The 26,334-nt window shown below is 36.6% G+C and overlaps 1 protein-coding gene across 1 annotated transcript; it reads right to left on the reverse strand.

Annotated features, from left to right (window-relative positions):
• Window positions 1-1,618: 1,618 nt before the first annotated feature.
• Window positions 1,619-24,959, reverse strand: LOC128071016 (zinc finger Y-chromosomal protein). The gene is made up of 7 exons (XM_052664014.1): window positions 24,899-24,959; window positions 18,632-19,201; window positions 5,475-5,621; window positions 4,927-5,070; window positions 4,409-4,564; window positions 3,585-3,725; window positions 1,619-2,802 (listed from the first exon to the last, which is right to left on the reverse strand). Exons 1-7 carry the CDS (start codon window positions 24,957-24,959, stop codon window positions 1,619-1,621), a joined length of 2,403 nt encoding a protein of 800 aa, XP_052519974.1.
• Window positions 24,960-26,334: the final 1,375 nt, after the last annotated feature.

The following is a 26,334-nucleotide window of genomic DNA, read 5'->3' on the forward strand; positions in this document are numbered from 1 at the left end:
GAATAAATTAACCTAGCCTTGAGTGGCTGTCAATAAGCCCAAACAATTTGATTTCTAACCCTATTAATATAACTTTTGAACATGAATATTAATGGCACACAGAAAGGCAGAAGGTGAAACTTTCACAGGTGTAGAAGAAAGCACCATATGATGAAGTTGTAAGGTACTTATCCTAAGAAAAAAAAAATTTCTAATCTCCCCCAGTGTGCTAGTGTATATATGCCAGTAGCTAATTTAAGCACTAAAAAGAGTTTAACTGTGGTATAAAATTTGTATTAACATAACCAAATTGTAATTAACTGTTTGAATTCATTTTATGTTAAAATGTCAACACTTGTAAAGTTATTTTGCAGTAATCTTCAGTATATAGAGCTACTCTTTTGTTAACGCTACCTTCTTATTCGCTGAGATGACAGTTTCTTCAAAAGCTTCTCAGTCAGAACTGAGAGACAAATGTCTTGATACTTGATACTCCATTAGCTTTTCAGAAATTTTTTAAGGTATAAAAGATGAAGCTGTTAAGTAAGCATTCTATCTAGACATTACTTTCCTTTTCCAATTACCAAAGATGGTTATTGTAACTTTTTACAGTAACTAGCGTCATTTCCTCCCCCACTAATTCTTCAGCTAAATTTTAACCTCTGAATTACAAGCTGGGGAAAACACTCCTTCATATACCCTGAATGTTCCAGGTTATAGTACCTTTAATTCTCCCCATTATAGACTTAAAATTTGGGATTGGGTGCAGACGTACATAAAGCAAGCAACAAAAAGGTACACATGAAATTTGGGGGTACCTTACACACGCAGTTGTGCAATCTATGAGCCACATACATCTCTAAAAAAATTTCAACTTAGTTCAAAGTATCATCTGCAGAACACAACTATTCCAAAACAAAGGAGTATCGACAAAATAAAAAAACAGGAAAAACAAAACCTTTCAATATGACTTTCTAAAAGCATGCTATGCTGGCAAAAAAACCCCCACAACACTACAAAGAGGGAAAAACGCAGCACACTTTTCCTGTTAAACAGGATGAAAATTAAACACAAACCTAGCCAATATTCTATATTCAGCAAATGTAGAGTTTCAACTGGGAAGTTTCATGGTCATGTGGCCTGAAAATGTTAAGCCAGACAAGGAAATGACTTCTGTGCTGTAATTTAGACCTGACAGTAAAATCTCTCATTGACATTAGCAGATGTTTCTGTTTAAAATTTGTATGGGGAAAATGAGAGAATGATTACTTTTAGAGTTACCAATACTATGTTTTTTTAAATCTTTACATGGTCTTAGAAGAGTACCATACAGGTGAATAAAAAAAGAGTAAAACTTTTAAGACTGAAAAATTCAATATAGACTCAGATTATTAAAAACAAAATTTTGGTTGCTACTCTTCCTCATTTAAACTGAAGAGGATGCAAAACACTCTACATCAGTAGAATGTACTGATGTAGAGTACTCTACACAGTAAAATGAAAAGTTAAGAAAAAATAATCCCATCTGTACACAGTATAACAATATACAGTACTCTATGTGAAAAAGACTGACTAGCTTTAACATGAAATTTCTGCTTTCAAGGCCAATATCTCTACAAAGACTGTAGAAGTATTGCTGTTAGGGCAGGCCAACTTCTTTATGATGTCGTGTTATGTGCTGGTTCTTTTCTGAAGGTCTTCGGAACCCTTTCTTGCAGTACTCACAACGATGAGGATAGTCTTTCGTATGAATGGAAATAACATGCCGTTTAAAGCCTGAGGCATCTGTAGTGCTATATTCACAGTACTCGCACTGATACACTTTTCTGCCACTGTGTGTCTTCATATGCTTTTTAAGCTCATTCTGTTGCCTAAATCCCTTTTTACATCTCTTACACCTAAATGGAAGATCTTTCGTGTGAATTGAGAGAATATGGCGACTTAGAACAAACGGATCTGCAATCTTAAAGTCACAATGTCTACACTGGTGCATTTTTTTACCCTTGTGGGCAGCCACATGCTTCTTGAGTTCTGATGGCCTGTGAAAGCCTTTATCACACATGTCACACTTATGAGGGTAGTCCTTTGTGTGAACTGAAATTATGTGTCGTTTCAAATCGCTAGAGTTTGAACTCTTGTGGTCACAATGCAAGCACTGGTGTGTTTTGCTTTCTTGGTGGATAAGAGCATGTTGCTGAACCTCTTTGGTATCTGAGAAAGTCAGAAGACAAATGTCACACTTGAAAGACATTTCTTTACTATGCTTAGTTTTCACATGCGTTTTCAAATTAGAAGAGTCTGCAGACCTATATTCGCAGTACTGGCATTGGTACGGTTTCTCTCCAGTATGGATTCGCATGTGCTTTCTAAGCTCTGATGGGTGACGAAAACCTTTACCACACTCTACACATATATGAGGAAAGTTCTTGCTGTGGACTGCCAAAAGGTGGCGATTTAATAACCCTTGTTCAGCTGTCTCATACTCACAGAATTTACATTTATGCATTTTGGTGGCTCCTTTTTCCTTATGCACCATTTTGTGAGTGAACAAAGCCCCAGCATGGGAGAAATGCTTCCCACATTCATCACATTCGATGGCCTTCTCTGCCTTGCTGGTAAGCTTGTGGCTCTCCAGGTGATTGTGTAAACTTATCTTCTTATTGGTAGTGTAATCACAATCAGTACAGCGGTACTTCTTTTTGGTAAGGTGTTCAGGATGGTTTTTCATGTGCCTTTTCAAAAAACCTCTCGACTTAAATTTTTTCCCACAAATCATACAAGGATAGACAGTCAAGGGATGTCCATCAGGACCAATAATTATTGCTAAGAAAGGAGAAGAAAGGAAGCATGAGTGATCAAATGAAGTTCAGTTGTCGTCTCTTCAAGCATATAAAGTGAGTTCTGAACACATTTACAAGTACTCTTTCTTATATATTACACTTTTCAACAAAAAACATAGTTAGCATAGTAATAACGTGAATTTGGTCCAGAAAACTCAAAATGACTGTACCAATTAAAAGATAATTAAAATATAATAAAAACCCAATTAAAATACATGAAGCAGCAAAAACTGAAAGCCATACTTGCTTTGATATCTGGGGAAAACATTCATAAAGCTCAACCATTTTGGTTTTGTCAACTGTCAAATTTATATTGACAGTAAGCTACAATCATAGCCATAAAAAATTCTAATGTGCAGATCACTAGACAAGCAATAGAGGAAAGAAATATATTCAATTAACAGCTGTAGTATTTGTCCTGCTCCTCTGTGAATGTGCCTGCTTCATGCTGACACAAAACGACTTTAAATTTTTTCATTTAAAGTTAACCAACGTAACATTTTAGTGATTTACTTGCATTTCCAATAAAGTAACCTGATAGTTTGCAATGTTTTTCCTGAATTACATTCTGATTCAAAACTGTTTATTTTTATGAAAGAAAATCATTCATGAATATCACTTAATTCTTAAAAACTGTTATTTTCAAATTCAGTGCATGTATTCTAGCACCTAAAATGCCATCACAACACCTTTACGGAATATATACTGGAATTTCTTCTGAGAGCTTGCAAAGCATGCTGTGCTGTGGAACTCATGTGCCCTCACCTGTTTGGTACTGCCTGGAATCAGGTCTTCTCCTTTTCTTTGGCTTTTGTTTAGCCAGTCTGCCAAGTCCAGCAGACTCATCTATGTGCAAGAGAGCACTTGCAGTGCCATTCCGATTTTCAATTCCATCAGAATTATTACCTAACAATGTGCATTAAAAAACAAAATTATACAGTATTACAAATTATAAAGAATTAGGGACTCTTTATTAATGACAACAATGTAAAGCCATGATACTCATGAATGAGAGAAATTCCCTATCTAGGTATAAACACTGGGCATATTTGCATAAGATGAAAGAAAATGCCTAGCTTCCAAATATAGCATCGTTTTCCCCCATTAACTCTCATTCTCATTCAAACAAATTACATACTAAAAATTAAAAATATGGGTCTGAAAATCTACGTGCATGTATGCTCAGCTATGTCTGACTCTTTGAGACCCCACAGACTGTAGCCCACCAGGCTCCTCTGTCCATGGTATTTCCCAGACAAGAATACTGGAGTGGGTAGCCATGCCCTCCTCCAGGGTATCTTCCCAACCAAAGGATCAAACCCAGGTCTCCTTCACTGGCAGATGGATTCTTTACCACTGAGCCACCTGGGATGCCCTCTGGGAAGTCTTCATACTTCTTAGAAAACATAAGCATAAAGAAAGTTCCTATTAAAGTTAAAGACAAATGATAGACTATCATTTTTCTCAGTTTTTACTTAAATCAGTTCATTAGTATTCATATTTCTGAAACCTATGACAATGAAACCTATTTTTTTATTCTGAAATCATGTTCAAGAACCATACAATCCTAAAGCTGCAATGTGACTTACCATAAGCTGCTGCCCATGCTATTGGCATGAAGGTTTTGATTTCACTGTCATCCATTTCCTGCTCATGAACAGTGGTAGCAGCTGCTGCAGCAACAGCAGCATCTTCCTCTCCTACAATCACTTCCATATAAACTTCATCTGCAATTTCAGCAACATCTGAGTACAAAATTAACAGAACCACTTTTGTGACCAAGTTTACAGACGAGATAAGAAAAATATTTTTATTTGAATTCTGTTAATAAACAGAAAGTTCAAGTGTTACATACTTAGAATATTACTTTCACATAGTAAATACACTATAAACATTCAATGAATTATTTTCTTGGTTTTCACTATAATTTGTTTATAAAATGATATCGAGTAAACATCAAGAATCAATGATATTTTCTTTGTACTATGGCAGTACAGTAATGTTTGCCATAGTACTACTTTTCTTCCTTCAAATAGTGGTACAGTTTTAAAAATTTGAAGCATATAGAAACATAAAATGCTCTCCCACAAAAAGGCCACCTACTTACTTAAATCTTCATCTTCTTGTTGAGAGTCACTGACAGTCATATAAACCATCTTTTCCCTTGGCATACGAATACTGTTACTCTGATCAAGGAGTTCAACTCCATGATCATTCTCAGGCTCACTCTCCACAATGTCAACAGTCCCACCTATCAGGGAAGATGACAATTCCAAGTATTTATGTCAAAAGTTCATTTCCTCCTGTTTCATCTTAATAAGTAATTAGCTCCTTCAATACTTTTGTTTTTAATACAATAAAAACCTGTTTTTAAAGTTATCTTCAGAAACAATTACAAGTATTTCCAGTCTAAAACACCCTAAATTAATTAGGTTAAAGTGTTTGATGGGGATCTCCCTATGTTTAGCAGGGGAAAAGAATCTCTCTCCCACTGCAGGAGAGGCAGGAGATGCAGGTTTGAGCCCTGGGTTGGGAAGACACCCTGGGGAAAGAAATGGCAACCCACTCCAGTATTCTTGCCTACAAATCCCCTGGACAGAGAGCTGGACACAAGTGACACAAAGCACACATAATGTGCTCAAGGTTTCTCCTTACCTAAGTCATCCTCTCCAGGGTCAGCTTTAAAAATATACACCTTGATGACTTCAGGGCAAGTGCCATCCACCTTACAAGGATCAATTTCCGACTCTCTGTCTATGGTCATACCAGAACAGTCCTGTTCCATTTTGCCATCATCATCCACTAAAAAGGCAGGAAAGACATAACTTACTAACAGCAGAAACTTAAATATTACCATTTTCAAAAATTCTTTTTTTCCAAATATAATCTCTAAATTGATTCATGTAAAACTCAATGATTCTACCTAGAAAGTAGATGATTCAATGAATAAATCTTGGAAGTTTCCTAAAATTTTGAAAATTCTGCAAGCTATTAACGTAAAATACTTAAAAGTAAAATGCTGGCAATTTAGGAAACCAACACAAGTAATGAAATAATATATTTTACCTTTGGATACACATATCAGTAAGGTTAAAAGCATTTTATAATCTTAAAGATCTTGTGGAAAATGTCCTACTAGAAAAATCAGCAAGTAATAGCCTTAATATAAAGATTTTTATTGGTGTTACCTCATGTTTACTACTCCTGAGTACGGTCTGGTTTTATCAGTTTGTATTAGAATTATATGTATTTTTTTTTAATCAGAATATGTTTTTCAAAAAAGCACACTGCATTGGTCAGCATAAACATCAAACTGTCATGCAGAACTATATACTCACAGACATGGTATGTACATGCATATAATACATACAAACACACATACTTGAGTTTTGTAAAAAGTGGTAAGTTCGGGTCACTGCTTGAGAATGCAGTAAATCCATACTTCAACATACTCCTATAAACCCTAAAGAAGGTTAGGTGTTTTGCAAAAAAGAGAAACAACTCTTTCCTATAAACTGACACTCACATGGTTTCCAATATTAGAGACTTGAATACAAATAACAAATACATCCTATTTTGAACTTTATAACAGAAGAAAAAAATATGTGGCAGCAGTATGCTTAAGATTTGAGAACTTAAAAATCTCTCAAAGAAACATATTCTGGATAAAATTAATATGAAAAATATAATTCCCAAATCATGTAACCTTTCATGCATTGCTATCTGTGGCACAAAAGAAACTCTGGCAAAGACTGATAAAAACCAAGCCAGTAAAATTCAATTCATCATCAACATATGCATTAAGCAAAGACTAAAAGAGTCTTCTCTCTGCTTTGGCCACTACCTCGTCTATCTTGTACAACTGCACAGAGAAACAGAACCAAAGCCTAGAAAAAGAATGTGATAATGCTAATAACATACCTAACATTTATTAAGTGATATCTATCTAATCACTGAATATTTAGCCGGGAGATATTAAAGCATTTTTAAAATTTTAAAGGAGAGGAAAGATGTTTGTGCAAGTCGAATGACTTATCTGAGATCACACAGCTAATGATCTAAACAAAGCATGTGTGCTCAGTTCAGCTCAGTCGCTCAATTGTGTCCAACTCTTTGCGACCCCATGAATCACAACACGCCAGGCCTCCCTGTCCATCACCAACTCCCGGAGTTCACTCAGATTCACGACCATCAGGTCAGTGATGCCATCCAGCCATCTCATCCTCTGTCGTCCCCTTCTCCTCCTGCCCCCAGTCTCTACCAGCATCTAAGTCTTTTCCAATGAGTCAGTTCTTCGCATGAGGTGGCGAAAGTACTGGAGTTTCAGCTTTAGCATCATTCCTTACAAAGAAATCCCAGGGCTGATCTCCTTCAGAACAGACTGGTTGGATCTCCTTGCAGTCCAAGGGACTCTCAAGAAAGAGTCTCCTCCGACACCACAGTTCAAACGCATCAATTCTTCGGCGCTCAGCCTTCTTCACAGTCCAACTCTCACATCCATACATGACCACAGGAAAAACCACACCCTTGACTAGACAGACCTTAGTTGGCAATGTCTTTGCTTTTGAATATGCTATCTAGGTTGTCATAACTTTTTTTCCAAGGAGTTAAGTGTCTTTTAATTTCATGGCTGCAATCACCATCTGCAGTGATTTTGGAGCCCCCCAAAATAAAGTCTGACACTGTTTCCCCATCTATTTCCCACGAAGTAATGGGACCAGATGCCACGATCTTCGTTTTCTGAATGTTGAGCTTTAAGCCAACTTTTTCATTCTCTTCTTTCACTTTCAACAAGAGGCTTTCCTCTTCACTTTCTGCCGTAAGTGTGGTGTCATCTGCATATCTGAAGTTATTGATATTTCTCCCGGCAATCTTGATTCCAGTTTGTGTTTCTTCCAGCCCAGCATTTCTCATGATGTACTCTGCATAGAAGTTAAATAAGCAGGGTGACAATATACGCCCTTGACGTACTCCTTTTCCTATTTGGAACCAGTCTGTTCTTCCATGTCCAGTTCTAACTGTTGCTTCCTGACCTGCATACAGATTTCTCAAGAGGCAGGTCAGATGGTCTGGTATCCCATCTCTTTCAAAATTTTGCAGTTTATTGTGATCCACACAGTCAAAGGCTTTGGCATAAAGCAGAAATAGAAGTTTTTCTAGAACTCTCTTGCTTTTTCCATGATCCAGCAGATGTTGACAATTTGAGCTCTGGTTTCCCTGCCTTTTCTAAAACCAGCTTGAACATCTGGAAGTTCACGGTTCACGTATTGCTGAAGCCTGGCTTGAAGAATGTTGAGCATTACTTTACTAGCGTGTGAGATATGTGCAATTGTGCGGTAATCTGAGCTTTCTCTGGCATTTCCTTTCTTTGGGATTGGGATGAAAACTGACCTTTTCCAGTCCTGTGGCCACTGCTGAGTGTTCCAAATTTGCTGGCATATTGAGTGCACCACTTTCACAGCATAATCTTTCAGGATTTGAAATAGCTCCATTGGAATTCCATCACCTCCACTAACTCTGCTCATAGTGATGCTTTCTAAGGCCCACTTGACTTCACATTCCAGGATGTCTGGCTCTAGATGAGTGATCACAGCATCGTGATTATCTGGCTCGTGAAGATCTTTATTGTACAGTTCTGTGTATCCCTGCCACCTCTTCTTAATATCTTCTGCTTCTGTTAGGTCCATACCATTTCTGTCCTTTATCAAGCCCATCTTTGCATAAAATATTCCCCTGCTATCTTTAATTTTTTTGAAGAGATGTCTAGTCTTTCCCATTCTATTCTTTTCCTCTATTTCTTTGCACTGATTGCTGAAGGCTTTCTTATCTCTTCTTGCTATTCTATCTTTCCTTTTCTCCTTCGCTTTTCGCCTCTCCCCTTTTCAAAGCTATTTCTAAGGCCTCCCTAGACAGCCATTTTGCATTTCTTTTCCATGGGGACGGTCTTGATCCCTGTCTCCTGTATAATGTCACGAACCTCATTCCATAGTTCACCAGGCACTCTATCTATCAGATCTAGGCCCTTAAATCTATTTCTCACTTCCACTGTATAATCGTAAGGGATTTGATTTAGGTCATACCTGAATGGTCTAGCGGTTTTCCCTACTTTCTTCAATTTAAGTCTAAATTTGGTAATTAGGAGTTCATAATCTGAGCCACAGTCAGCTCCTGGTCTTGCTTTTGTTGACTGTATAGAGCTTCTCCATCTTTGGCTGCAAAGAATATAATCAATCTGATTTCAGTGTTGACCATTTGGTGATGTCCATGTGTAGAGTCTTCTCTTGTGTTGTTGGAAGAGGGTGTTTGCTATGACCAGTGCATTTTCTTGGCAAAACTCCATTAGTGTTCGCCCTCCTTCTTTCCACATTCCAAGGCCAAATTTGCCTGTTACTCCAGGTGTTTCTTGACTTCCTACTTTCGCATTCCAGTCCCCTACAATGAAAAGGACATCTTTTTTGGGTGTTAGTTCTAAAAGGTCTTGTAGGTCTTCATAGAACCGTTCAACTTCTGCTTCTTCAGCATTACTGGTTGGGGCACAGACTTGGATAACTGTGATACTGAATGGTTTGGTAACGAATAGAGATCCTTCTGTCATTTTTGAGACTGCATCCAAGTACTGCATTTCGGACTCTTGTTGACCATGATGGCTACTCCATTTCTTCTGAGGGATTCCTGCCCGCAGTAGTAGATATAAATGGTCATCTGAGTTAAATTCACCCATTCCAGTACATTTTAGTTTGCTGATTCCTAGAATGTCGACGTTCATTCTTGCCATCTCCTGTCTGACCACTTCCAATTTGCCTTGATTCATGAACCTGACATTCCAGGTTCCTATGCAGTGTGTGCTCAGTCATGTCCAACTCCTTGCAAACCCCTGGGCTGTATGTATCCCATCAGGTTTCTCTGTCCACGGGATTCTCCAGGCAAGAATACTGAAGTGGGTCGCCAGGTCCTCCTTCAGGGGATCTTCCTGACCCAGGGATTGAACCCAATCCTCGTGTCTCCTGCACTGGCAGGAGCATTCTTTACCACTAGCACCACCTGTATTCTGGCAAAACTTGACCCATGTGACTCCCAACTAACATTCTTCAACTTTCATATTTTAAGAATATTTTCTCTGATATTTAAGGTGACTTTTTAGAAAAGCCAACAATCAGTATATTTAACCCAAGATGGCTTCTCTGAAAACTGATCAGTTGAATATGTTCATGACTCAAGTACAATTCACCTAAGGCTGTGGTGATGGTTTTGTCTATGTAATTTTTTATGCCTTAAATTCTTAACAATGGTTTATAAAGAATTTAGAGTTTGATATGTTTAAAATACTCTTCCAAATCATCCATCATTTCCCTTAAAAGATCAAAAAATTACCTCTGTGTAAACTAATTCTTACACAGAAGTGAAGAATATTCTTACGTAGAATATTCAGATAAATTTGGTATTACACTCATGAAAAATGGACACTTTAGTTTCTTGCTTACTACAAATAAACAGTATCACTTTCCCTAAGAAATTACTTCATAAAACTGCTTTCAAACAGCATTCTGAAATCTTACGGAAGGGTAAATCCTTCTATAAACCCATACAGTAACACAACACCCAAACATTGTTAAGAATGAACAACTACATTGGCCTACAGTAACACAGAGGTCACTGATATTCCTGATGTAAAGTGTTTTAGTGAACGCTGTGGGGGTCAGACAGAAGCAGGTGTAAGCATCTGATGTAAGATGTCAATTTCTTTAATGTTTAGTTTAAAAAAGGAGGACAAAGGAGCAGTAATCCAAAAGGACTGAAAAATCAAAGTGATTACTATCTGATAAAAAAATGTATCAGCATGTTCAAAGTCTGTGGATAATAAAGAAAATGAGATTCTGGAATTAGAAGACTGAACTGCTACATCAGGATCTTGGATAGAAAGAGAGACTAGAAACAAAAATCAAGAAAATTTCTTTATCCTGGAGGATGCACATTATTTCTTTTGAGTCCTGGAAGTAAACAGCAACAGTAAGATAGGTGCATTGTTTGGGGGCAGAGGGCTGGACAGTAATGAGAAATGTAGAAAGCAAGAAAACAGAAAAAAAGTCCTGACTTGTGGTTTCAAGCACATATACACAAGAGGAGGCAAAGACTCAAGGTTAAAAGTAAGAGACTGGTAAGACTGGGAAAAGAACTTGATGACTGTGGGAGAACAAGTTGGTAGATGAAGAAGTTAATGATGATACCAAGATTCAAAAAGCCCAGCTTGTTGAACTCTTGGCAATTATTAATAAATACACACACACACCCACTCCTCCTTCCCTGAACTGTGAGTTTATCTAAAATGTCTTGATAATGTTTAATAAATACAGCTTGTGAGGACAAAAAGGCATGGTGTCCTTAACTCTGGGTCTGATGTGTACACAGCCTTTTTTTTTCCCAAACCTGAGTATTTTTGCATGACTACGTATCAAACTACTATGATATATCAGACCTAATTAAGATTATTTCCCTTAAAGTGACTTGGGGGTTTCAAACTAAGATAGCATTAGAGGGTGAAGATCTCAGCAAATAAGGGAGGAAAATCCAGAATAAATTTGTAATTCTTTGAAGAACCAACCACTAAGAACCTTAATTACAGATGAAGCTGGCCTCTTTGGGCAATGATTCTAAGTGTGAGTGAAAGTTGCTCAACTGTGTCCAACTCTTCGACTAGAGCCCATGGAATTAGTAAGGCCAGAATACTGAAGTGTGCACCTGTTCTCTTCTCCAGGGGATCTTCCCAATACAGGGATCAAACCCAGGTCTCCCACAGTACAGGCAGTCTCTACCATCTGAGCCACCAGGGAAGCTCAACAATAGTGGGGTAGGTAGCCTATCCCTTCTCCATGAATCTTCTCAACTCAGGAATCGAACCAGGCTCTCCTGCACTGCAGGCAGATTCTTTACCAGCTGAGATACCAGTGAAGCCAGGTACTGAAAAATCTAATGTTCGGTGTCTGTGAGAACATACCTGATTATTTTACAAGTGGTGGTTTGTAGGCAATAGTAAAATAAAACTCTTGAGGACTGGGAAATTTAATAATTTTCAAATTCCAAAATATCACATATTTACCTTTAGCTTGTAAAAGATTTTTCTAGCTGTGTCTATGGTTTTAAAAATATGCAATAAAGGGAGTTTCCTAGTGGCCAAGCAGTTAAAAATTTCAGGCTTTCACTGCTTGGGCCTTGGCTCAATCTCTGGCCAGGGAACTAAGATCCTCCAAGTCCTCTGGTGTGGCCATAAAAACAAACAAACTAACCACAGCAGAGCTCTTCCTTTGCACCAAATTAAAAAAATAAAAATTTAAAAATATAGGTGTCCTGTTACTACTCAACTTCTGATTTTAAAACTAATTTTAAAATTAAAATTTAAAGCCTGCATTAAATTGAGTCATGTAACAAGAAAGAAGTAGAGCTTTCGAATCAGGCCACTCCAAACAGAAAGTATAATTTCTAGAAATTAGGACTGCTTCTAATCAGAGCTACCTTCTACACATGGCATTTTAGATTTTCTTTGGCAGTTCTAAACATTTTGTCTCCCTTCTCACAGATAAATGAAAGTTCCGGGGTGGCATGTTAACTGCCAAAAGTTGGTGACCTTACTAAGTAAAAGCCGATGGAGAAGGAATGAGAAAGATGTCTTCAAGAACTGTTTCATTTTACTTTTCACCAGGTTATGTTATCTTACTTCTCTAAACTTCTGGAAAAAATTGTTTATGATTTTATATGGAAAAAAATGGTATCAAATTTGCTCTGGTACTGTACTTTTTCTAAACTAACCTCATAAACTGAGCTATCTTTTACCATCTGTTATGATATGTTAAAATATAAAATGCAAACATATGGGTTATCTCTCCATTTACTTAAACTGCCTAATCTTTCAAGATTTATCAAATCACTGCTCAGATCCCAGAAACCTAATGATTATCTACTGGATCTTCCCTCTCCAGGGTTCCCACTTATCACCGTGACACTGCTACCAATTTATCTTCCTAAAAACATCCCTGTTCTCCTTTTCTACCAAGTAAAATAGAAATCGGGCTTCCCCATCAGCTCATCAGTTAAGGAATAAGTCTGTAGAAGATCCAGGTTTGATCCCTGGGTAGTGAAGATCCCCTAAAAAAGGAAATGGCAACCTACCCCAGTATTCTTGTCTGGGAAAACTCACATATAGACAAGCCTGGTGCGCTACAGTCCATAGAGTCATAAAGAGCCAGATACAACTGAGCACACACACTGCAATGACAAGTAAATGGGCTTCCCAAGTGGCTCAGATGGTAAATTCATCATCTGCCAATGCAAGAGACCCAAGTTTGATCACTAGGTTGGGAAGATCCTGTGGAAAAGGCAATGTATTCCACTGGAGTATCCCACTCCAGTATTCTTGCCTCGGAAAATTCCATGCACAGAGGAGCCTGACTGAACCCTTCTGTGGCTGTGGTCACACAAATGGGCACAACTTAGTGACTACTTAATGACTACTACTAACGATGACGACTAATAACACTGATCTTCTATATGCTTACTTTTTCCTTTGGTGAAATATCCAGTCAAGTTCTTTGCCCATTTTCAAAATTAGGTTTTTTTTTTTTTTGCTGAATTGTAAAACTTTAATATTCTGGTTCCTAGACCCTTGAATATAGGCTTCAGAAATACATAGAAAAATTTTCTCCAACACGGAGTTATTTTTTCAGTTTCTTGATAGTGTCTAAGAAACAAAAACAATTTCAAATTTGACTTAGTTCTATTCATTTTTCCTTTGTTGTTTGTGGTTTTTGGTGCCAAACCTGAGAAGCTACTGCCATTAATAATTCAATTTAATACGTTCACCTAATTTTCTTCTCAGTATTTTACAATTTAAACTCCCACATTTAAGTCTTTTCTTTTTAAAGGTTAGTTTTTAAAATACTCAACATTTTGTTTTTTGGTGCACTGGGTCTTCCTTGCTTTGCACAGGCTTTCTCTAGTTGTAGTGAGAAGGGCTACTCTTCATTATGGTGCCCAAGGCTCTCATTGCAGTGGCTTCTTTTGTTGCAGAGGACAGGCTCTAGGCATGAGCATAAGCCGCTGCAGCATGTGGGCTCCATAGTCACGGTGCACAGACTTGGTTGTTCCATATCATCTGGAATCCTCCCATACCAGGGGTCAAATCCGTGTCTTCCGCATTGGCAGATGGACTCTTTTCCACTGTGCCATCAGTGAATCCTACATTGAAGTCCTGAGTTATTTTTGCATACGTTCAAGATAGTGGCCCAACTTCATTCATTGATATGTGGATGTAAAATTATCCCAGGACAGTTACAGTTATCCCAGTATTTATTATTATCAGCTGAAGAGACTATTTTTTACCTTACTGAACTATCTTGACAACTTTGTGAAAAATCAACTGACCACAGATGTACAGATTTATATGTGGGGACTCTACTCCATTCACTTACACGCCTATCCTTATCCAACACTAGTCAAGTCTTGATTACTTCAGCTTTTCTTTTAACATGTGAAGGCCTTAATTTCCCCTTTATTTTTAAAACTTTAGTTAGAGAATACTTGGTTGGCAATCTTTGTTCAACTTTTAACATGTTGAATACATTATCCATTGTCTTCTAGCCTCCATTTTTCCTAATGAGAAAACTGCCGCTACCCTATTTGAGGAAAGACCATTTGCATAAGAATCAACTCTGCCTGGCTTTCAAGATTTACTGTCTTGTAACAATTTAAAAGTCACCTCTTAGTTTCTATCAATTTTCTGATAATGTTTAATTCAATTTTTTAACCACTTCATTTTTGTAATTTTCTAAAACATGACCAGAAGACTGATAATTAATGACACATTTTAACTCTTATTCCTGCTTCTAAGTGTTTTGTCAACTAGTTTACACATGGTATAAAGTTCAAACAGTACAAAGGATATACAATAAAAAATGTCTCCCTGCAAGTCATATCTGCAGTGGAAATGGCAACCCACTCCAGTACTCTTGCCTGGAAAATGCCTGGCTGTAGAAGCCTGGTAGGCTACAGTCCAGGGGGTCACAAAGAGTTGGACACGACTGAGTGATTTCTCTCTTTCTCTGCAGAACAATTGCTGAGAGCTTCTGGGTAAATATTCAGAATCTCATGCATATGCAAGCATATCTGTATGAATTCCTAAAAGTATAATTTTTGTCGTGGGTAAAATCACTGCAGATGGTGACTGCAGCCATGAAATTAAAAGCTTACTCCTTGGAAGGAAAGTTATGACCAACTTAGATAGCATATTCAAAAGCAAAGACATTACTTTGCCAACAAAGGTCCGTCTAGTCAAGGCTATGGTTTCTCCAGTAGTCATGTACGGATGTGAGAACTGGACTGTGAAGAAAGCTGAGCGCCAAAGAACTGATGCTTTTGAACTGTGGTGTTGGAGAAGACTCTTGAGAGTCCCTTGGACGGCAAGGATATCCAACCAATCCATTCTAAAGATCAGCCCTGGCTGTTCTTTGGAAGGAATGATGCTAAAGCTGAAACTCCAGTACTTTGGCCACCTCATGCGAAGAGCTGACTCATTGGAAAAAGCCTCTGACGCTGGGAGGGATTAGGGGCAGGAGGAAAGGGGACAACAGAGGATGAGATGGCTGGATGGCACCACCGACTTGATGAACGTGGGTTTGAGTGAACTCTGGGAGTTGGCGATAGACAGGGAGGCCTGGTGTGCTGCAATTCATGGGGTCACAAAGAGTCGGACACTTCTGAGCAACTAAACTAAACTGACTTGCATTTAAAATTTTGTTACATGTAGGTAACTTTCCTGACAGTCCCAGTAGTTAAGACTTATGCTCCCACTGTAGGGGGTGCAGGTGTAATCTCTAGTTATGAACTAAGATCTCGCACGTCATCCAGTACAGCCAAAAAAAAAACAATAAATAGACTTTTGTACACAGACAATACAGTGGATTAGTGACAACACAGTGACCTTTACCTTGATGATAATTTCCTGAATTTAACAGTTTAGTATTTACTTTCTTTTATTGCTGAGTAACAGTTCCTTTGACACAGTGTACACCTGGTATACATTTCCTAAATACATTTTAGAGTCCTTATACCAAAAAACATCAGTTTCAGCCTTACGAACAAAACCTTGTTTCTGTATCTTATCAGAACAAACTTTAAAAAACCGATTAAGACTTCCTTGGTGGTATAAGTGGATAGAAATCTGCCTTCCAATGCAGGGTACATGGGTTCTATCTCTAGTCTAGGAAGATCCTACATGCTATGGAGCTACAAAGCCTGTATGCCACAGCTGTCAAAGCCCCCAAGCCCCAGGGACCATGCTCAGCAACAAGAGAAGCCACCACAATGAAAAGGCTGCATACCACAACTACAGAGTAGTGTCCCCTCATCACGACCAGAGAAAGGCCATGTGCAGTAACAAAGACAGAGTGAAACCAAAAATAAAGAAAGTATCTGAGCAGGATATAATCCCTAAAATATCCTTATTCATTTTTCAGAAACAGTTTCTATGTATGTTAAACTGTTATTCTCTTTTACCATTTAAAAATAAATTCTAAAAACAAAGAGAAAGCACCTGGTAGTGAGCTTACAATGGTAAGGTATATAACATGTCCAATTAGCTATTGAACAAAGGAATAAAAACACAGAATTTAAGAATATTAGATAAGTGAAGTAAATATTTTATCATCCTTTGTATTCTTATAAATACTACCATAAATTATATGCATCATCTAAGTTTATGCATTAGGTAAGGTTTGGGCTTCATTTACTCACTCATCACAGAACCTCTTTATAGTAAACGTTCAATATAACCAGTCATAAATTGGAAACTAATACCATAATACCAGGTCAATTGATTAAAACATCTAAACTAGATGGCCCTGTAAGGGTCATGATAATGACAGAATTTCAGCCATAAAGTTAATGTATTCAATATTCAATAAATATTCATACCTAATATGCTTAGAGTTTGATGGGAGAGATACCTAAAACAAGATGCACCAAATTCTATCCTCAAGAAAGACATGGTCAATTTAAAAGCAACAATAGCATCTAGACTGCAAGTCTATATATTGCCATTGTGCTGTAAAAGTAATCATTTGTGTCTAGATACATTACTATATAATAAAAAATGAGAATTCTTCTTAGTCATTAAGGGAGATCTTCAGAAGGAAGAAAATTGATGAGATCAACACTAAATGTATAAAAACTTAGGCATTTAGATTTAATAACTTATTAACATTTCTAGAAAGAGAATAGACATCTGTTTACATTCTTTGATCTACATATGTTGAATAAATACATTCAAAGAACTGAGATACTTCCTATTATTATTAAAAGTCAATAACAGTATCTCAGGTTGCTCTATCATGTATAAAATCAGATTAGACCATAACTTCACTGCATTCATAACAAACAGGTGCCAAGCATTTCTCTTCCCCATAGTTTTAAATAACAATAGAGAATAAAAAGTATATTTCATAGAAGGCAAAAACAAATACATAACAATGAAATACAAACCTCTAGATAAAATCATCTTTAAAAAATCTATATTCTAATTAAATTTTCATTAAAATTAAAACCTAAATTAGTTGTGATAAATATTAACCATATCCCATTTTCTTCAGAATATACAATCAAGGTCAGAAACTGTAAATTATTAAGAACCTCAATACTTAAATCTAGAATAAGGTTTTATACACAGAAGGAGTTTAATGAATATTTATTAAACCAGCACAATTAGATTTGTGACAGCTATTAAGCAAGTTCAGTTGAGTATTAAAAATTATAATTATAAAGTTGGCCCATATGATACGCCTGATTACAAAAGAAATGTACAAATGCTTACAATCTCTGCCCCAAAAAATTGTGCAGTAAGTTTTAACAGTGCTGTGCTCAAGACAGAGGGATAAAGATTTATGCTCAGAATTAATGGGAATCTCTTAACTCCATCTACACAGTAGAACTTGTTTCCAAAGAAAACAATTGTCCCATGACCTAGCAATTTAGGATAAACAAGTAATTTAAATCAGCAGCTAGATGACAGAGCTAGTCAACAAAGTGAACCTCATTAATAAAAGGAATATATAGAAAAACTTAAGTTAGAAAAGAGCAAACTCCTACAAACTGTGATTCTACTATTACAAGTATGACATAAAAGTATAAGCTAAACTCTATTTCCCAGGTGACTTTAAACAAAAAACATTTTTTTAAGGTAAATACAATGAAGAAACCCAGTATTCCATTAACAGCTATGAGCAGAATGCAAAATCAATGGTATTAAATTCCTAATCAATCTAAAATCTAAGTAAATTAATTGTTTACACTCTTGTACATTACTACTTTATTCCACAGCATTAAACTAATATAATTCCAAGCCAAAAGAGAATTTATTTTTTAAAATATAATCACTCAAGGAGAAGAGGGACACTGGTGTGGATAAAGACCATAAAGTACAAAAGTAACTACATTTATAAAGACAGAGTTTCTTTTTCAAGCTGAAACTCTTTCAAATTTCAGTGATAATTATAAAACAGCAGGTAACAGCCTCATCACATCTTCCATGATTTCAGCTTTTATCTTTCTACTAAATCCTTATATAGAAAAAACTATTATTTTTGTACCATTTAACTTTCCTTAATTCTGGCTTATCTGACAGGAACCAAACTATAACAATAATGCAAACAAGCCTAAGAGATTTATCTTAATTTTATATAAGTTTAAGACGAGAAAATATTCCCCGGATGTAAGTTAGGAAAGACAGCCTTTGAAAACACCTTTGACAATCACTGTACCCCAGGACTTACAGGAAATCATAAGGTAGTCCTCACAGTTGCCTTTGTCATCATCCTGCTGGTCCACAGGGATCCCGTTGGCATCTATGACTGCTTCTGAGGCACAATCTGCTACCAATACTTCTTCTGACACTACGTCGTCTGTCAGAGGATCAGTGACAATTTCTGCCTCTACTACACTACCATGAACAACGTGTTCAACATGTCCAACATCAGACACATGTACAGACTCACTGGTCAAGACATGTTCTGGCATAGACATTGAGGCTGAAGTAATATCAGAAGCTAAGACGTCATCTGGGACTGTGCAATGTCCTAAAGACACTTCTTCTGTTACATTTGAGGAAAGCATTTGCTCAGGAATGATGACATTTTCAGACACATCTGCTTCTTCTAAGATATCTGAGCACTGAACATCCTCAATAACAACATTCTCAATAACATCTTGGATTACAACTGAGTCTGGATCATCAGGAACAAAATTATGCACAGTTATATCTGAATCCACAACATCTGAAACAAAAACAGTTTCTTGTACTTCCACAACAATTTGATCACCATCCATGTGTGTAGCATCAGTTCCTTAAAAATACAAAAATTAAAATGACAAATTTCAGGTAGGCATGAATGACAATCTCAAATGATGTTAATGTTATTTCATTTCCACCAGGAAAACAGACCATATACTTCACTTTCTCAAACATTAAAACAGCTTTAAGAAATAAGGTATTAACACAAATACTGTTTTTACTCAACCCCAAACAATTAACGTGTAAAGAAATAGAAAAATAAGAAAGGCAGTCATAAAAGAAAAAGTTCCCAGCAACTAAAAGGACAGGCACATGAATGAAAAGAGACAGAACACCACAGTTACAGAGAAAGTAAGAAAGACAACTAAGAATCTCTGAGGACCCATAAGATGAAAAAATGGGCAGCTGCAAGAAGCAGTGGAGGTTGAGGTTGGTCTCTGTTGAGTCCTGACCAAGGTCACAGTATTTTGCCTCCACTGAGCCTCTTCCTGAGCCCTTACCCTTCCATCTCCAGGGTAGTTTCCCAGAATATAAGTAACTCTAGTGTATTCCATTCTGTAGTTAAGGAGTGAAGATAGAGAGATGAAATCAACTGCAGCTCAACAAGATTAAAGGACTTCACCAAGTTCACAGTTGTTTGCATAACATAAGAATGTTATGAGTGAGAAAAGAAGATATCCCTAACCAAACATGACATAGATAAATGAAAACAAATCTGGTATCTTGGCTCTTGGAGCAGTAAAAAGGATATGGAAGTCTTAGCTAACTAGCTACTCTGGTTGCCTTAGTGTTCCTGGCTGTGACTTAGAGAAGCTGAATTTACACAGATACCTAGCCCAATGACCCTATGTCAATAAGCACGCTCTGAGAGCAGATTCTTTAACAAACAAAAAAGATCAAGAATGACTGAAGCATAATATAACATGCAATAACTCTTTAAACAAGTAAATACCCATCTAATTAGACGTAGAAATAAAAACAAAAGGACATTTTCTTTTTATAAAACTTCTGACAAAATATTCAATGATAATTTGTTTTCAATGTTTGTAATAATTCACATTATGCAATAGATAACTTTAAACTCCATCTTAAAAACATGACTGTGAAAAAGCATTAAAAGAGAACTGATTTTAAAAGGTCTAAATCAGAGAACAGTTAGGACATTCAATCTGTGACCCTGGACAAGTCATTACCCTCTGAGTTTTTGTTTCCTCATCAGTGAAATGAGGACAGTAGTATTTGCCATGCATACCTCACGGGACTGTTGTGATGACCAAATGCAAGTGTAAGGGAAGTGTTCTTAAAAAACTGTAATGAGAGGTTTCATAATTAGGACACGTGAAAATGGAAGACCTGATAAGATGAAATGCCTGGCTCAAAGATAAACAACAGAGTGTTAATAAACAGGGTTAAAATACAAAAGCTCCTCCATCTACCTTGGCTAATGCTCACCCAGGCTTCCTTGTGCCCTTAAGTTATTATGTGTGTTTCTCCAAAGACTGTGACTTCTTTGGAGAAACTTGTGGAGAAACACACATAGTATTTACAAATTTAATTAATTTTTATATTTTAAATTTTAATTTACATTTAAATTTTAATTTAATTTTATTTTTGTAACTGTAATTCAACTACACTTCACTATGTTCAAGTGATCAAAGAGGGAGGCAGTATTATCAAGCAGAAATTACCAAAAAGACTATCCCACACTGTTTAAGAAACACACACACATACATAGGACTTAGAAACCTCATGTTAAAAATCCCCATATTTCCTGGTAAAGTTAATTAGTTTCATTAATATATAGCAATATGATCATATAAAATTCAATGAATGAAATCCTTAAGATGAGAATGTATAAGAGAACTTGTGTTAATCATTTTAACAATATTCTGTACTTAGAACCATGGGTAATTTGTAAATGTCAATATATTTTTTCCCACTATTATAACTTCATGAATATCATCATTCTTGTGCAGTTGGAGGAATAAAGCAAGAGTCCATCTGCTTGATGCACAAGGCTCCTTTCAGGAAAACTTTTGAGAAACAGGGCTATATAAGTAGGACACTATCAAAACAAAAGATTTCAGATTTATACTTTATCTCTGGATCCATGATGAACACACATATGACACCATCCATATGTTATTTTAGATTAATTTTCTAGTGGCAAAGTTAATGAAAAAATAACTTTGAGGAAAATAATTTAATATAATAGGTTAAGAATGAGATAAAAGGGCCTGGGTTAAGTGGCAGAACTGGTATGAAAAGCAGTGTGGTACACAGACTGCCCTGACCTATCCTCCTTGCAAAATGTCAATGTCCCAATGGCTGGAATTGTGAATGTATCAAACTACGATGTATGTAGGACATGATTAGTTTGGGCATATAATTAAAGGAATCTTAAAACAGTGTGATTTCACTACAAAATTTAGGTAGGTCCAATTTGATTACACAAACCGTTAAAGCAAAGAAATTCCCTAGACTAGCATTAGAGAGTTGAAGCAGAAGCAGAACATTAGTTTTGAGAGACATGCAATTCTATGTTCCTGGAGGTGGGCACAGGAGGGAGGTATTGGCATATGAAAAGCAGAAGGTACACAATTAGCAAGGAGCAAAGAATAGCCAGCAAGGAAATAGGGACTTTGGCCCCACAAAGGTTAAGGAAGTGAATTCAGCCAACCACATAAATTAGCTTGGAATCAGTTTCATCCCCAAAGCCCTAGAAACACTCTGCTGACACCATGATTTCAGCCACATGAAATCCAAACCAAATAGCAAAGCTATGTCACAACAGATTTCTGACTATGGAAACTTTGAAATGTAGAATTTCACTGTGTTAAACTGTTGTATTTGTTTAGAGTTTGGCATACAAATGAATATAGATTTTGGATACCAGAGTGTGAAGGGGTACTATAACAGATGCCTACAAATGTCAAATAGCTTTGATTTCCCCTTGAATAGACCACAAACAGGAATATGGATGTTAACAATTCACATTAGTGAGAACTCAGAAGGAAGAAACAATCAAGGCAGAAAATTCTTGTATGGACTTAGTCACCATGTACAGATAGTTAATATATATCTAGACTTTAAAATACTGCTGATACTATTTACAACAGCCAGTACATGGAAGCAACCTAGATGTCCACTGGCAGACGAATGGCTACGAAGGCTGTGGTACATATATACAGTGGAATATTACTCCGCTATTAAAAAGAACGCATTTGAATCAGTTCTAATGAGGTGGATGACTGGAGCCTATTATAGAGAGTGAAGTTAAGTCAGAAAGAAAAACACCAATACAGTATATTAACTCATATATATGGAATTTAGAAAGATGGTAATGATGACCCTGTATGCAAGACAGCAAAAGAGACACAGATGTAAAGAACAGACTTTTGGACTCTGTGGGAGAAGGCGAGGCTGGGATGATTTGAGAGAATAGCACTGAAACTTGTGTATTATCATATGTGAAACGGATCACCAGTCCAGGTTCGATGTATGAGACAGGGCACTCAGGGCCAGTGCACTGGGACAACCCTGAGGGATGGACTGGGGAGGGAGGTGGGAGAGGGGTTCAGGATGGGGGACACATGTACACTCATTGCTGATTCATGTGAATGTGTGGCAAAAGCCACTACAATATTGTAATTAGCCTCCAAGTTAAAAAAAAAAAAAAACAGTGCTAATAAAAGCTCAAAACGTAGAAAGGAACATGTTATTCAAAAACCAAAGAAAGGAACATACTGTTACGTTGTGATGGGTAGCTTATTAGCGAAACTTTATCCTACAATTCCATAGAAAGCGTCACTTATAAAATTTAACTCAGATATTTAGCTCAGGAGCTTTCAGCAATGTTACTGCTGTAACCTGGTTTCTTTCTGCTGGTATGCTAAATTCAAGAAAAGAAAAGTAAATTATAGACGAATAAATAAAAAGCTAGAAGGACTTAATTTGGGATATTCTGCCTCAACAGATGAAAAAAGAAAAAAGAGTTAAACCTGGGGTGATGTGATGTCAGGACAAAACTTTCTATAGAAAAAGTAGTTTGTGACTCTATACCTCCCTGAAATTTCAGACAGACCAAACTGTCTGAGAACAAGGTCTTTCTGAGGCTGTAAATAGTGTGTCTCACATCATTTAAACAAACTAAAATGTTTCTAAGGTGTTTAGGGTATTGTCCCTCAATTATCTTGGCAAAGTCAAAAAGAAGTGATATTATTTCTAAAAGACATGTAGATAAATCTACATGTAAAGAATCTAGTAAATCTAGTAAACAAAATGCCCATGAAACACAGTAGAGACTCACAAAATTCTTTAAAAATTTGTTACTTTCAGAGTCAATACTAGTTTGGATTATTAGCTTGGAGTAAAGAAGACAGAAAAAATACAACATAAGGAAAGTTGGCATTTCATATTCTAGGAATAAGAAGCACACAGACAAAACTACTCAGTTGAAAAACACTATCTTTGATGAAAAAGGGAAGGATAACTCAAGGCAGCCATTAAATGCCCAGGATCTGAAACCTAATGGTGAGTACTGCATTAACCTACCCAATTATTTTTGAACATTTATTAATACCATTTCACCCTCCTTTCACCCTGTTTGAATGAACCAGGATATTCAAGGCTGCCCTTCCATTTACATTGAGAGTAGATAACTTGTTTCTGTATAGGACTGCAGATGAAAAGGAACTGCAAACCTGGAGCTATACCTAATGAACTATACCCAGAGTATCATGAACATTTGATTTAGATGCTATTTTAGATTTTTCTAAATGCGGGAGACCCAGGTTCAATCCCTGGGTTGGGAAGATCCCCTGGAGAAGGAAATGGCAACCCACTGCAGTACTCTTGTCTGGAAAATCTCATGGAGAATCCTGGTAGGCTCCAGGCCATGGGGTCGCAAAGAGTTGGACACGACTGAGCAACTTCACTTTTTTTCTCTAGATTTTTCTTAACTTCAGATGAGCATTTTGGATACCAAGTCTGAGAACCTTAGCAGAGGATGAACTGATTTTACACTTACGAGAGGCTTAAATGTTTGGGAACCAGTGATAGGCAAAATGGTCCCTCAAAGACATCCAAATTCTAATTCTTGGATCTAAAAGTATGTGTGTGACATGGTAAAAGAAATCTTGCAGATGGAATTAAGGGTGTCAATGGAAGATACAGGCAGATTATCCTGGGTGGGTTGCTGGCTGGAGTCAAGAAAATGTGACAGGAAGGAATGTTAGATTCAAAACATGATAGGGGCTCAATTTGCTCCTGCTAAAGAGAAACACATGTAAAACATGAAAATGAATATAGGCAGTCTCCAGAAGCAAAATTAGAAAGGCAATCAGCAAAGGAATGAAGCCCTGCCAACACTCTTGAGTTTGGCTTTGTGAAATTCCACATAAATGACAGTTCAGTAACACTGTATATGAATTTCCAACCTACAAAAATGTGAAGTAACAAACTGATGCATTTTACCGGTCACCAGATTTGTGGAAATGCATTACAGCAAAAAGACAAAACCAATACCAGCAGAAATAACTAACAGGACTTAACTGGGAAAAATGAAAATGCAGTCAACAGCTAAGACTTTGATACTGATGGTATTGATGACAAGATTGAGCTGGCAACGAGATTTTTACATGATAAGATACCTAAGTATGAATGAATTACAGATCTGAAAATCCATCCTATAGATAAACAATTCCAAATCTGGCAAATGGAAAGTGGAACAACCAAGAAACAGATATACCTATTCCATCAAAACATGAGTTTGGCTCCTGTGGCTGTAATTCAAGTTCATCTTCATCCATGGCCTCTGATTCTCATCAGTCACAGCTCCTAAACCAGGGAATAAAGTACACCAAATATTAAACTATTTAATGTTAAATACTACATATATATTAAATATTAAACATTACATTAAATATTAAATATTACATATGTCATCACGATATTTATACTTCTGAAATGGGCACATTTATCGATTAATCAGAAACCTGTCAATGTAAAATAAAGGAAACATCATGATTTCCCAAAGTATTTGGACAATTATATCATAAGAAAGGGCAGTAAATCAGATTGACAGTGTTTGAGGACTTTCTCTTTGTTTTAATCACAGTATAACCTATACAAACAACTTTTTTAAAATTGAGGAATAGCTGAGTGCAATTATTATGTAAGTTTCAAGTATACAAAACAGTGATTCACAATATTTGAAAGTTATATTCTACTTATGATTTAAAAATATTGACTGTGTTCCCTGTGTGGCACAACATTTCTCTGAGCTTATTTATCTCACATGTAATAGTTTGTACCTCTTTATTTCCTACCTTATCTTTCTTCTCTCCTTTGCACTGGCAACCCATAGTTGGTTATCTATGAGTCTTTTTCTGCTGCAATTCAGTAATTTCTTTTATTAAAGTACATAATATTAAGTGTTTAGTTTATTTTATATATGTGTATTTTTGTATTAGCATAACTCAGAGTAAGATACAGAACATTTTTGGACCCCAGAAAGCAACCTCTAGCTTCCTCTCCATTAACAGTAAGTGACTCTTTTAAGATTCAAGTTTAACAAACTTTATATTGAGGGAATTCCAGCCAAATTCTTATTACATCTTTGAATTTAATACAGACTATCATTTTTCTACCAATGAATTACAGAAGGGTAAAAGATAAAAATTTTATTACAATGATAAACATGCTTGAGATTTCTGCTTAGCTTACAATCACTTCCCTTCACTGACCTTCTGATTGCAGAAATAATTCTCAGAGTATATCTATATTCTCCAGGAAACAAATGATTTGGTAGCAGCTAGAAAGAAAAAAAAAATCATCTTTGAACATAATAAAATCAAGATTCTACTTGTAGGATGCCTGAAACCATAAGCAAGAGTTTCTCTTTCTCCTAGGGACTGAAATAGTAACATTTGAACATAAAGATGATGGTCATCTACAAAAGTTCTTCTATGGTAGAAAAAATAGCCAGTTAAAAAAGAAGTTAAAATACAAGAATGCAAAGTACCTAGCACATGCCTAAAAAACAAGTGCGTAGAAAGAGGGAGCAGAAAGCATGATTTACTTAGCACCAGTTCAGTTCAGTTGCTCAGTCATGTCAAACTCTTTGCGACCCCATGAACTGCAGGTATCTCTGTCCATCACCAACTCCCGAAGTCCACCCAAAGC

Source organism: Budorcas taxicolor, chromosome Y, assembly GCF_023091745.1.
Source record: "Budorcas taxicolor isolate Tak-1 chromosome Y, Takin1.1, whole genome shotgun sequence".
NCBI classification, from domain to species: domain Eukaryota; kingdom Metazoa; phylum Chordata; class Mammalia; order Artiodactyla; family Bovidae; genus Budorcas; species Budorcas taxicolor.